Source organism: Thermobia domestica, chromosome 15 (genome assembly GCF_964235325.1).
Source record: "Thermobia domestica chromosome 15, izTheDome1.hap1.1, whole genome shotgun sequence".
Taxonomy (NCBI): Eukaryota; Metazoa; Arthropoda; class Insecta; order Zygentoma; family Lepismatidae; genus Thermobia; species Thermobia domestica.
The window spans coordinates 919,901-932,275 of NC_137468.1; the positions used below are offsets into that span (position 1 = coordinate 919,901).

The 12,375-nt window shown below is 38.2% G+C and overlaps 1 protein-coding gene across 1 annotated transcript in view; it reads left to right on the forward strand.

Moving 5' to 3' along the window:
• The first annotated feature begins 643 nt into the window (after positions 1 to 643).
• Positions 644 to 12,375, forward strand: part of LOC145671800 (sodium-coupled monocarboxylate transporter 1-like) — a 136,008-nt gene continuing 124,276 nt past the window's right edge. Inside the window, exon 1 of the mRNA XM_081741031.1 lies at positions 644 to 1,156. Within this exon, the coding sequence (XP_081597157.1) occupies positions 984 to 1,156 (173 nt within the window). The 5' untranslated portion in view covers positions 644 to 983. The remainder of the gene's footprint in view (positions 1,157 to 12,375) is intronic.

A 12,375-nucleotide genomic window follows, 5' to 3' on the forward strand; every position in this document is an offset into this window, starting at 1 on the left:
AAATTATTTTTAAAATTTATACTTCGAACTAGATGAAATTGCTTCGATCTAGATACAAATTTGAGAAAACCGGTCATAACGGGATGGTAAGAAGTTGTACTGGTCACCGGCTTTAATCAAAATAATAGCAATATTTCCGGCCAGGCCGGTGAAAACCGACCAGTTGGCAACTCTATAGCGTAACACAAAAGTCTTGCTATCCGTGTAGAAGGATCTCATCTACATTCCAATGTTTACCATATTGCAAATCGCAATTAATAGGCGTGTGACATTGTAGAATTCGTTGCATACCATTGCCTTTGATTATACAAAATATAAATAATTAGTGGTCACTGCTATTAGTGGATACAAGATAACAGAGTTTTGACATTCCCGGAAGCAAGCCGACGATAATCTTTTCTGGATGACACGCAACATTGATCATAAGTTACCACTTTCTCTGATACTTTCGATTGAACCTTTGATTCGCGAAAACATTACATCAAAGTAATAACTAGGTCATAGCACATGAGTAAGTTGACGGTGTGCTTTTGCAAAGGAAATTCTGTGTGTATGTGTGTGTATGAGCGATGGGAATTGCCAAGGTCACCAGCGATCCCAGTTCCCACCGAAAGCCGAGCACAGCCACACGCTCAGAAGCCCAGCGCTTGTGGAAGCCTCAGGTGAGAAACACTTGCTTACGTCACTGCCACCTGACAGCCAACGGCAGTTCTCTCAGCTGGGCCTCCCCACATGCACCGGTATCTACTCCAGTGATCCAACAATGTGGACGTAGATGCTCATGTATATATAACACATGTGCCGGGCGACCGGAGGATACTTTAATAATCATCTCATCGAGTGACTTATCAAGTCACTCCAATTCATCAGCCGAATCCATCCTAACAACTATCAAACAGTGGCGTAGATCATTTAGACTCGCAGCCTAACAAGAGCTACGGCTGTTATTTTGTTTTAGTGCTAAAATTAAAATCAACTGAAAAATGGTTTATTTTTCGTGGCAAGATTATTTGGTATTTTCTGCAATGTTGGCGGTATCTGCCCTAATAGGAGTTTACCATGGGTGCCGCGGAAGCAAACAGCAGTCCTCAGGAGAATTTCTTTTGGGAAATAGGAATTTGGGAACCGTTCCTGTGGCCCTGTCTATGCTCGCCAGGTATGTAAACCTCAGCTACAACAGATATAACGCTACTTTTATTTTCGTTTCTAATTTTTCACGTTTTCTTACCTGTTGATTGCGAACGAATGTGTGTCAAGGAAAGTGTTGTCACAGTGTTTCCGTTCTATTGATAATATGTTTACTTGTGTTTACATAAATACATATTTTTTAATTAGTTCATTACATTGGCTTCAAATCGAAACAACAAATTAAGCGGTACTATGCGATTATACAAGACCATCATTTTATTTTATTTTTACAACACTTAGTGCATTTTTGTCATAAAAGAAAAAAAACATTCGTGATAAGATAACGTCCTTGGAGTGATTGTTGTCAACAACCAACAAAATACAACATTTTAATGTAGTCGTAACATCATGAATGTTAACGTGGATTATTACAAGTGCAAATTAATTGTATTAAATACTATTATTGTGGGATAGTAAGCAGAAGAAAAGAGGGAATGTCCCTGCAAAATAAAAGAGGTTGATTATAAATTGTTCATTAGATTTTAAAGTGAAATATGTCGAAACGTGTAAAATATGTCGATTCTAAAGTTAATCTTATTTCCACTTAATCTTTTAAAAGAACTTGAAGTGGAATTTTTAATTTTACCTCTTACGCTTACACCTGTTAAGCTTAAGAAAATTGATTGTCTATGAAACTGAATGGTTATGGAAAAAATGGTGGAAAATGATTTTGAAAGAAATGGGAAAACTCCGTGAAAATGTTCGGACACGATGTGGTCCACCACAAACTTATTTAGGCCGTGATTGAAGCAGGAACCCCTAGCACAAGATGTCAGCATCTACCACTGAGCCCTAAGAAAAATTAAGTATCAATAGCAACAGCAATGGAAGATGAAGTTGACCATGGCATAGGGGTTCTATAGATAGAGGCACCGTACGACATCTGCCTTGTGGAACTAAGGAATATGCTAGGAAAATGTTAGCAGGCCCAAAATCTCCTGATTGCGATCAATGAACGTTAACCAGCATTCTCTGCCCGTTAAGATATATACGTGGTAGAATTTCTTGACAATATTTCGATTTAAATTTTTTTTTTTTTTTTAGATTTTCTAACTAAGAGAAAGACAGAACGTTAAATTGTTACAAAGGAGAAAGAGATCTCGTGTATGGCGATTCCACTTTTATTTAATGGTAATCTCTAAATATAAAGGCTGACTTTAACACCAGTTACAGCTTTATTTTCATAGAAATACCAGTCATATTATTATTATTATTATTATTATTATTATTATTATTATTATTATTATTATTATTATTATTATTATTATTATTATTATTATTATTATTATTATTATTTGGTATGAAATAACAGCTTCCAGACCCTGTAGCTTCCGATCGCATGTCATTAGGAGAAGAGAACGCTCGTTTAGCCTTTTCACCGGATATTCCAACAGGCATAGAAACTTCATTTCCTCTTATGATTGATGGTTGGCAGAAACGAATTCAACGAGAAATGAATGTAACATTTAAAAATATGAAGCAGTGTCTAAGATTTAAAAAAAAAAAAACTACTAATTACAAAAATAAGGGAAGTAATGGACTAGTGAGAGTAATGTATAGTCGTAAAAAACTATGTGTATTTTTATTTTACGTGTAACTTAAAAACCAAACACCATAATATTTCATAAAGTTATATAGTAGTCCTACCACAGTGCCAAGTTCTTCGCCAGTGGCGTACGCAAAAAATTATCAAAGAACTATTCATGTACTCAAAATCATATCTTTTCACGACAAGCGTGACTTATATATACATATTTTAACACAATAAATGTTTTATTTTTCCATATCTTGCTTAAGGGGGGTAACTTCGAACACCCGCTTGTGTACGCCATTACCCTGTTATTAATTCTTAACAAGGAAACCAAATAAAAGATAAAAATTAAATGAAGTGTTCTAGTTTAATATCAAGCGAATGACTAAAAGTGTTGGTGGAATGGGAATGTTGTAGGAATGGTGGGAAGATCTCGAGAAAACCCACATACACGATGCTAATTATCGCAAACTCATATGTTCTGGTATCGAAGTAGGGACCACACGCACTAGAGGTGAGCGCGTTACTACTAAGCCATCGTGCCCTACTCAGGTACGAGAATTTAATAATAACAAAGTGTACATATCATATTCTCGCCGGTCTCTGACTCTGCTGCATGTGATCCCAAGTTCGAGTTCCGGTAAGAAAACATCAAACACATTCTAATACTTCAGGATACACTTTAAACTGTTGATCTTGAAGTGTCTTCGCAGCTCATACAGGATGTGAAGACAAACGAATTATCTGTGCCGTTAAGTAACTTGAAGGTTCAACACTACACAAACAAACGTCATCGTTGAATCCTATCCTGTATCCCTCGGTCATAAAATTTACATAAACACTCTATTCCTTATCTTCTTTCCAGGTAGAACCCTCTACACTTATTATGATCACTTAGTGGACCGTATAAGATTATATTGTTATTAGGAATATTTTTACTCCAACGCGATTTTTTTTTTAGTTTTTTGAGTTGAGTTGATTTTGAGATTAACGTTCCGTTCGGCAGGAAGGCTGTATGAGACGTGGACCTATTGATTAACGTGGAATCCGAACCACATGAGCTCCTGTCGGAAATCGAACCCGGGTCTCCCGCGCCAAAGGCGAGTACACTAACCGCTTAGCCACGAAGTAGCTCTTTTTTTAGTATTTTTTTGTGGCGATAGGTAGGTAGACCAATTAGCTCAGCCGAATTCGTTAATGAAGTCAATCAGTTAACATTTTCACGGGTAATGGTGAATTTAACGGTGGATATCCATAGCCCACTCATTCATAACAAAATGCACTGTACATTTCACGTAAAGCTAATATGCAACCCTCAAAACATATTGGCGTTACGGGTTGCATAAACACCTAGGCGAAAACATTTAGATAATCTTGCGATAAATCTTAATCTTACGACATAAACGGAAGCTCATAAATAAATAACGGGTGATTCTATTTACTGTCCCTTTCATCTTTGATTTCCATAGTGTTGTCAACGAGACGAGAAATAAGGTTTTCTCTTCTCGTCTCGTTTCGATTCATGGTAAGCTTCTCCCATAAATCTATACACATGACTTTTGGAAATAGTACAAACATTTGTTGGTGTTAATTAAATTGGTAGTAGGACCAGCGGTGGCTCATGAGTATTTCCAGCATGACGCGCGTCATCATTTTTCTGAAAGCTTTCAAACATATATTATTCTGATGAGTGGCGTATTTACGATTTTGTTTGGAGGGGGGATTTGCTAACTTTCGGGGGGGCTTTGCCTGAAAATGTGAAAATTCTGCAAGATATTTCATATACTTTACTATAGTAAGATTTCGGGGGGGGACTTAAGCCCGGAAGCCACCCCCCTTAATTACGCCACTGATTCTGATGGACTACATGATATTTCCGTGTCCTGTTCGGTTGGGCTGCGTTGGAAAGCTTGATTTAGCACTTTGTAGATATATACGTCATAGAAAATATATCTATGTATTCGTCTACTTTCATACCCGAGAGAATAGGAAGCTAAAACACGATTTTTGCAAAATTTACTTCAGCGTAACTATTTAAATTCAATCGTGCAGAAACCCAGACAATTCGAAACTCAATGAAAGTAAGGCTCACATTAAGGCAATGTGAGTGATGATAGAAGCAAAGATTGCTTCTGAAAATTATGTTATGGTGACTAACGCTTGTGGGGATACGAAAGATCAGTAGCGTCGTTCGGTTGTTGGAAACTACGAATTAAAGCTGATCTCCGAAGTAGATCTGATGATCTGCAAGAGATTGCAGAGAAAGTAACGTTGGTCGTGGCATTTGGAGACTCCAGTAAAGTTGAAAAACGAATAAATTAAGCGAGAACACAAGACATTGATGCTTTGAATCTGCTCTATATATGTGCTACGAAAGCGATCCAGTTTTTGAACATTCACGCAGGCAAGGAAACAATCTTTAAGACAACCCTTATATTCTGTCAATGTTTGGATGAAGTCATACATGACCAAAAGGGTCACCACGTTTTCAATAGGGGGGCGCGGTGGCTCAGTGGTAGAGCGGTCACCTCCGGTGCTTGGGGTCCCTCGTTCGATCCCAGCTCGCGCCGTGTGAACTTTGTGGTGGACAAACATCGTGCTCGTGGGTTTTCTCGGGGTTCTCCCGTTTCCTCCCACTTTCTTCATTCCACCATTTCACTCATTTGTCATTATCACCGTCTCCTTTAGCCTAACCGACATAACCGTGGGACCTTAAACTTAAAGATTTCATTTTTCATATTTTCAATAAAAGGTAGGGACCACTGCACTAAACTTTCATAATCTCACTTTTTGAATTGAATCAGATCATGCTGTAATTATTACGGAAACATTTGTTAACGAAATATAAGCATAATTGTAATAGACGTTTTCAGAAAACTTTAAGTCGGAGAAAAAACAGCATGAACAAACTACTCCCTGTGCTCTTCCTTTAAAAAAAAAAAGAAAAAAGAAAGAAAGAAAAGAAAGAAAGAAAAATATATAAATCATATTGACGTTTATTAAGTGAATATTTATTTACAAAGTGTAAACAAAATTGTTTGAGTGGTTCTTCACAAAATCTTCAGAGAAAAACTCGTCCCCCCCCCCCAAATTTAGTCGTGAGTGAACTTAGCAGGACCACTTTTGAAAATTATAAATATTTGCACCCCATACGTTTGTGCTGCGTTTGTACTGGATTCGGATTGTACTATAAACATTTTCTTTTGTATCGGTCTAAAATTAAAAAAAAAAAATCGAAAAATAAAGTGGTCCTGTTAAGTTCACGTGAACATAGTAGGACCAGAATACAAATTTCTACAAATCTGAAGATTTTCTGTACAAATCGTTTGTACCGGTTTGTACCGTAAAAATTTTCGTTTGTACCGGTCTCAAATTCGAAAAATCTAAAAATAAAGTGATCTGCTAACGTGGGAAGGGCATGATGTCATTCTTTATTAATATATTACTATACAATTTATTAAAAGAGGATATGTTGCTCAAACTGAGGGGGGCAGTTGCCCTCCTGTCTTCCTCAAATGATGCATCTGCTCCATCACAGTCATTTTGCAATAAGTGGTTGGGGCAACATTGAATGAACACAAAACTCCTCTCCATTGGTCCAGTTGCAGCCGGTGTGAGGTAGCCCAGCCGTCTAAGGTGTTATAATTGGGTGTTAAGTGTTATAGGCTCATAATTGGGGGCTTAAAGCGTGGTCGGACTTTCAACTATGGGATACAGTGACTTAGCGGTAGAGTACTTACTTCTGTCTCGGGTTCGATCCCAGCCAAGTAAGTGTGTGATGGACAACACCCTGTTCATGGGTTTTCTCGGGCTACTCCCGTTTCCTTCCACATTCTCATTCCACCAATTCTTCCATCATAATCGTGGGAGGTTAGACCCAAATATTTCATTTCACTTCGGACTTTTAATTGCTATCGAAGTTTATGTGTTCTTGTTCCTGTTGTGTTGGATTTTGTAGCATTTGAAAAAGACATAAGTGTCTCGGTTGAGGCGATTAAATATATATATATATATATATATACATTGTGGTTTTGACACATGCTGTGCCAGGTTCAATTCCTGGTGGCAGAACCTTGAAATTTAAACGCAGACGATCGTTCAGTTTCTACGTAGGTCCATATCTCTTTTAACCTTAATGTTGAAAGAGAAAATTAAACTTCAAGCAACCAACACGTAAAATTTAAGCTTTATTTCTTTTTGTTGTTGTTGTTGTTGTTGTTGTTGTTGTTGTTGTTGTTGTTGTTGAGTTTTGTTGTCGCTTTTCACCACCGAGGCTGCATGAGATGTGAACCAACCGTCTGTTCAAGATGTAATCCGAACCACTGTAATGCATCTAAATGTTCTCTCATCAGGCATTGAACCTGGACCACGTAATCACTAGACCAGTTGAAAGAACTGCTGCTCAGGATTGCTGCTGGTCAATACTAAAGAAATCTTTCCATTAAACGTTCGATGATCGTGCCTTTAGGCTCAGGGAGACGATGGTTAAAGCAAGTTAATGATGATGGAATGAGAAAGTAGAAGGAAACGGGAGGAAACCGAGAAAAACCACCTCAAACTTACTTGGATCGAACCAGGGAACCCATTTAAGATTTAGATTTCTGGGCCCTGGGTGAGCACACAATCCGGGGAAAGGGAAAGAAGGAAGCGGCCTGCCACCTATAAGTTAGGTACCACCCCGGCATTTGCCTAGTGTGAATTAGGAAAACCCAGGAAAACCTCATTCAGGGTGACTGACCTGAAAAACCGTTTTACACTTTTTCGACCGAGTGCCCCCAGCGGAAATCGAACCCGGGACCGCTCGCGCCGAAGGCGAGAGCATTAACGACTACGCCACGCGGGGTCACTCAGGGAACCCATGCACCAGAGGAAAGCACTCACCATTGAGTCACAATGCCCCTGTTAGTAGTAAAGGACCCAACTTGGGTTTATTATACGAAACAAAAGAAATGGGGAAAAATAAGTATTTTCTTTCACAAAAACAATGTGAGAGTGTAAATCAGAACGTCCTTTTAGGTAAGATGGAGAAATGTGTTTCTATGTCAATGTGATTGATATTTAGTGCAAAGAAATGGTTTCGCAATTTATACATTTTGGCATTGAATTATGCCAACGCATGTAGTGGTATGAGGAATACATTAAGTTGTATTGTCTCGCACACGTGGAAGAACAACACAATTATTCAAGAACAGGGTGCGCAATCATAACAGTCGAAGTGGGAGAGATAGGAGTGTAAATAATAAAATAAAATGTTTCGACGTAAAAGAGTTTAGATATTTAAACATCTATGATTAGGGAACTGTGCAAAATTAGGACATCGCTAATCACTAGTCCACAGATTGTGTATGCATATAAATTCTTGTAATTAATTTTCAAACTTATGACAATAGTGACACTTTATTCAGCCCTTAGTAATAGCTTACTGGGGAGATTATGTTTTTATTGAAAATTAAGTGGGCGAAGTTTTCCAACCAGTACAGCATTTTGGATCCTGTTTAAATATTATTGCGTTGCTGTGTCACTTTAGTTTTTTAGCCACTCGATTTAAAATGAAATGGGTTATACAATATACGTAGATATATATATAAAGGTAAAGAAGAAAGTTCTTTCGCTTTTTTGTGGAGGTCTGTGTTGAATTGGCCCGCACACCGCGAGGACAGTTGTTGGTGTGGGTATATCCAACTACTACCTGGTTGTGGTAGTTTAGTTACACCTTAAATTGGCGTAAGGACAGAGTGAACATGGGACCACCACAGAGCATCATGAGGGCGTGTATGCTATATGAGTTCAAACTGGGGTCAAACGCCACTGCAGCTGGGCAAAAGATATGCCAGGCCTTTGGTGAGGGTGTCGTGACTACGCGGACAGTATAGCGGTGGTTTAACAAGTTTAAGGACGGTGACTAAATACTCGAAGACGCACCATGTGCCAGAAGACCAACACATGTTCAATATGAAGATCTTCAGTCAGCAATTAAGGGGAACAGTAGCCAGACATGTGAGAAACTGCGACTACAATTCAGTGTGAGTGGAGAAACGATTTGCCAGCATCTCCATCAACTTGGGAAGCACTACATGTTGGGATGATTTAACTTCGGGCCAGAAGGCAACACGAGCAAACACCTGTGTTTCTTTGCCGTCTGGTCTGAGGAAGGATCCATTATTGGACAGAGTATTGACATGTGATGAGAAATGGGTCCTGTACGAAGCTCCACGGAGCAGTCATCATTGGTTAGCATCCCATGAACCGGTTCCAAAACAGACGAAACCAGCACTGCACCAGAAGAAGTCCTCCTGTGTGTTTGGTGGACTGCTTGCGGCATCGTGCATTGGGAACTGCTGCCAGCTAGTCAGAAAATCAATGCAACTGTGTACTGTCAGCAATTGAGCCGTGCTCAAGAAGAACTCAAAACTCTGGAGCCAGCAGTTCTAAATCACAAAGGGGTCTTGCTGTTATAGGACAACGCTAAGCCCCACGTGGCTAGGATGACCTGGGACACCATTCTACGCCTTTGATGGGAAACAATATTGCATCCGCCATACTCCCCAGACATTGTACTGTCCGATTATGATCTGTTCCATTCCTTGGACAATTACTTTAGAGGACGCCAGTTCAAATCCCTAGTAGAGGTACAAAATGCACTTGGTACATTCTTCGCTTCATGGCCCATCAAGTTCAACGGCGATGGAATCCATGGCCTTTCAGAACGTTGGCAGAAGGTCATTGATGCTGATGGGGACTATTTTTGATCTTTCAGGTATGTCTTAAGTGACATATTGATGTTCGAAAGTAGTGGGTGAAAAAGCGACAGAACTTTTTTGGTTACATTTATAAATGCAATATTACGTAAATTAAGTTTTACACATATTCAAATTATGTTCTAAATCTCAGAATTTAATATTCACTAAGTATGGGATGTTCGCAATCCAATTTCTTTCCTTACTTGTTGCCAATTTCTATCCGTATTTTTCATTCGTTCGGAACAGTTGTAGCAAGCTTCGTGTCTATTGAAAATCGTCTGTGTCACTGGATCTAAACACTGTTTTGAAATAAAGCCTTTTGAGAAAGCATATCTTTCTCCATGTCCATTCGAAATACGTAATTCCATGATTATAGAATTGAGGTACTTTCATTGCCCCGTCCGCCACACTTACGTTATTTCTGTTTCAAAGAACACGAAAATTCTTATGTTTATGATGTTATAGCATCCTTATTTTGTAACAGTGAATAACAAATGTAACACTGTTTTTATTTAATATGTAGATTTGTTATATGTCTGACGTAGCGCCGTTTGAAAAAAAAAACTTTATGTTTGGTTGGCAACACTGTTAATGTGGTAGTATTGTAGAGTATATCAAATGATCTTCCCCTGATAATATTGGCACCGTTCAACATTTCGGCGTGTTTTATGTATTAGTTCGGTACATTGTGGGTCACTGGTACAGTGTTCACGTCTAGCGCGTGCGGTTCCTGGTTCAATGTGGACTTTGTGTTGGACAAATACCGTGTGCGTGAGTTTTCCCAGAGTTCTCCTGACTCCTCCCACTTTCATCATTCCATCACTATTATTCATCTCATCATCACCGTCTCCCTTAGCCTTTGTGCATAATCTGAAGTGATACACGAATAATAATTATATCAAAATAAAGCCTTGTTCATGCATATATTTTTAAAGTAGGAAGCAACAATTGAACTACACTAGGAACCACACAGTGTTGCCAAATGTAACCGAAGGTGTAAATCAATTTTTTTGCAAAACATGTAAATTGACTCATAACTCATACGTATGGATGTTCCGTCTTTAATTTTCAGTTTGTTTAGTAGGAGTAGCGTGGAAACTATGGAGTAGAAAAAAGAATTTTTCATTCCCACCGATAACTAATCGGATGAGGCCCCTGTACGGGGAAACTAGGGAAATCGTAGTTTTCATAAATTAACACTCTTAATTGGCAACTTTGCTGATGTTTCAGTGCATCGAAAGATGTGTTAAGGATCTGTCTACATTATGCCATTCCTGAAAACAACGAAAAACAAACTTTGAAATTATCATGATAAAACGTTTACTTACATGTACCCGGCAACACTGCTACTATCAGAAATGAGTTAACAGCTCTACAGCGGATCCTGGGAGTGTCCCCTGTCTTGATTCACACACTGGTTCACACGTTTCACCAGGTTGGCAGCAACTATACGAAGATTCGTAGTGTTAATGTTCTCAATGGCACTGCGAATGTTCGTTTCCAGTCTTGAATAGTTCGAGAATTGTTCTTGTATACCTCTTGCTTTAAGTAACCCCATAGAGATGAATAGTAGTGTTGCCGAGTGCATGTAAGTAAAAATTTTATCACGATAATTTCAAAGTTTGTTTTTCATTGTTTTCAGGAATTGAATAATGTAGACAGATCCTTAACACCTTTTGATGCACTAAAACATCAGCAGAGTTGCCAATTCAGAGTGTTAATTTATGAAAACTACGATTTCCCTAGTTTTCCCATACAGGGGCCTCATCCGATTAGTTATCGGTGGAAATGAAAAATTCTTTTTTCTACTCCATAGTTTCCAAGCTACTCCAACTAAACAAACTGAAAATTAACGACAGAACATCCATACGTATGAGTTACAACTCAATTTACATGTTTTGCAAAAAAATTTATTTACAACTTCGGTTACATCTGGCAACACTGTGTGTTTCCTAGTGTACTTCAATTGTTGGTTCCTAGGTTAAAATATATATGCATAAACAAGGCTTCATTTTGGTATAACCACTATTCGTGTATCACTTCAGGTTCAAAAGTTCTACTATCCCAAACTCCGGGTTGCATTGTATATTGGACACCCTGTATGTATATATATATTAGTTTAAGAGTTAGAAGAGCATTCCAAGGTAACCCTGTACATATTGTAGGTATGCTTTTATGCTACTGATCTTTTATCAGATCCGAATTCTTTCGTTAGTTGAACGCCCCAGAATGACCAGAGCGCTTATATCCAAACAACAAACACTGAATGATGTTTTCTCTCTTTTTCTTAAAGATTCTCTCTCTTCGTTTAAAGCATTTCGTAATATGTGATTCTTTGTTTAAAGGCATTGACCAATCTTTGGAATGATTGAATGTCTTAGAGTAGACTTCTATACAGATTACAATTCTTTTGTAGTTATTGCTTTCAGTGTTTAACTTTGTTTATTTTACTTATAAAAAGGAACTTCAAACTACATCTATCTGTCATTTTATATAAATAGGAAGGAGCTTTTGAAGTACATTTAAAGCGGAATCATTAACAACCATTAATCAAGAATGAGGAAGCAAAGGGAAAATAAGTTGAGAGGGGTCTATTTCTAAAGTTGCCATCTCAATCTACCCATTTTCTACATTGTCTAAATTTCAAAGTTATCATGTATCCTTTTGAAACAAAGAGGAAAGAAACTGGCCACCCTAGTCTCGGTTCTCGGAAAATATTTTCTCGTGTCGTTTTATAACAAACTTATGGTCTGATTTTTTTCTGTTAATTTCATCGTTTTGCTTCACGGTAGGTCGATGAAGAGTGTTACAGAACATACAGCGCAGGTTCAGCTAGTCTATATATTAAAATGCTAGCTTTATATGTTTGTCTGCAATCCTTTCGACAATGAGATCTCGAAAACCTCAACGGCAAGA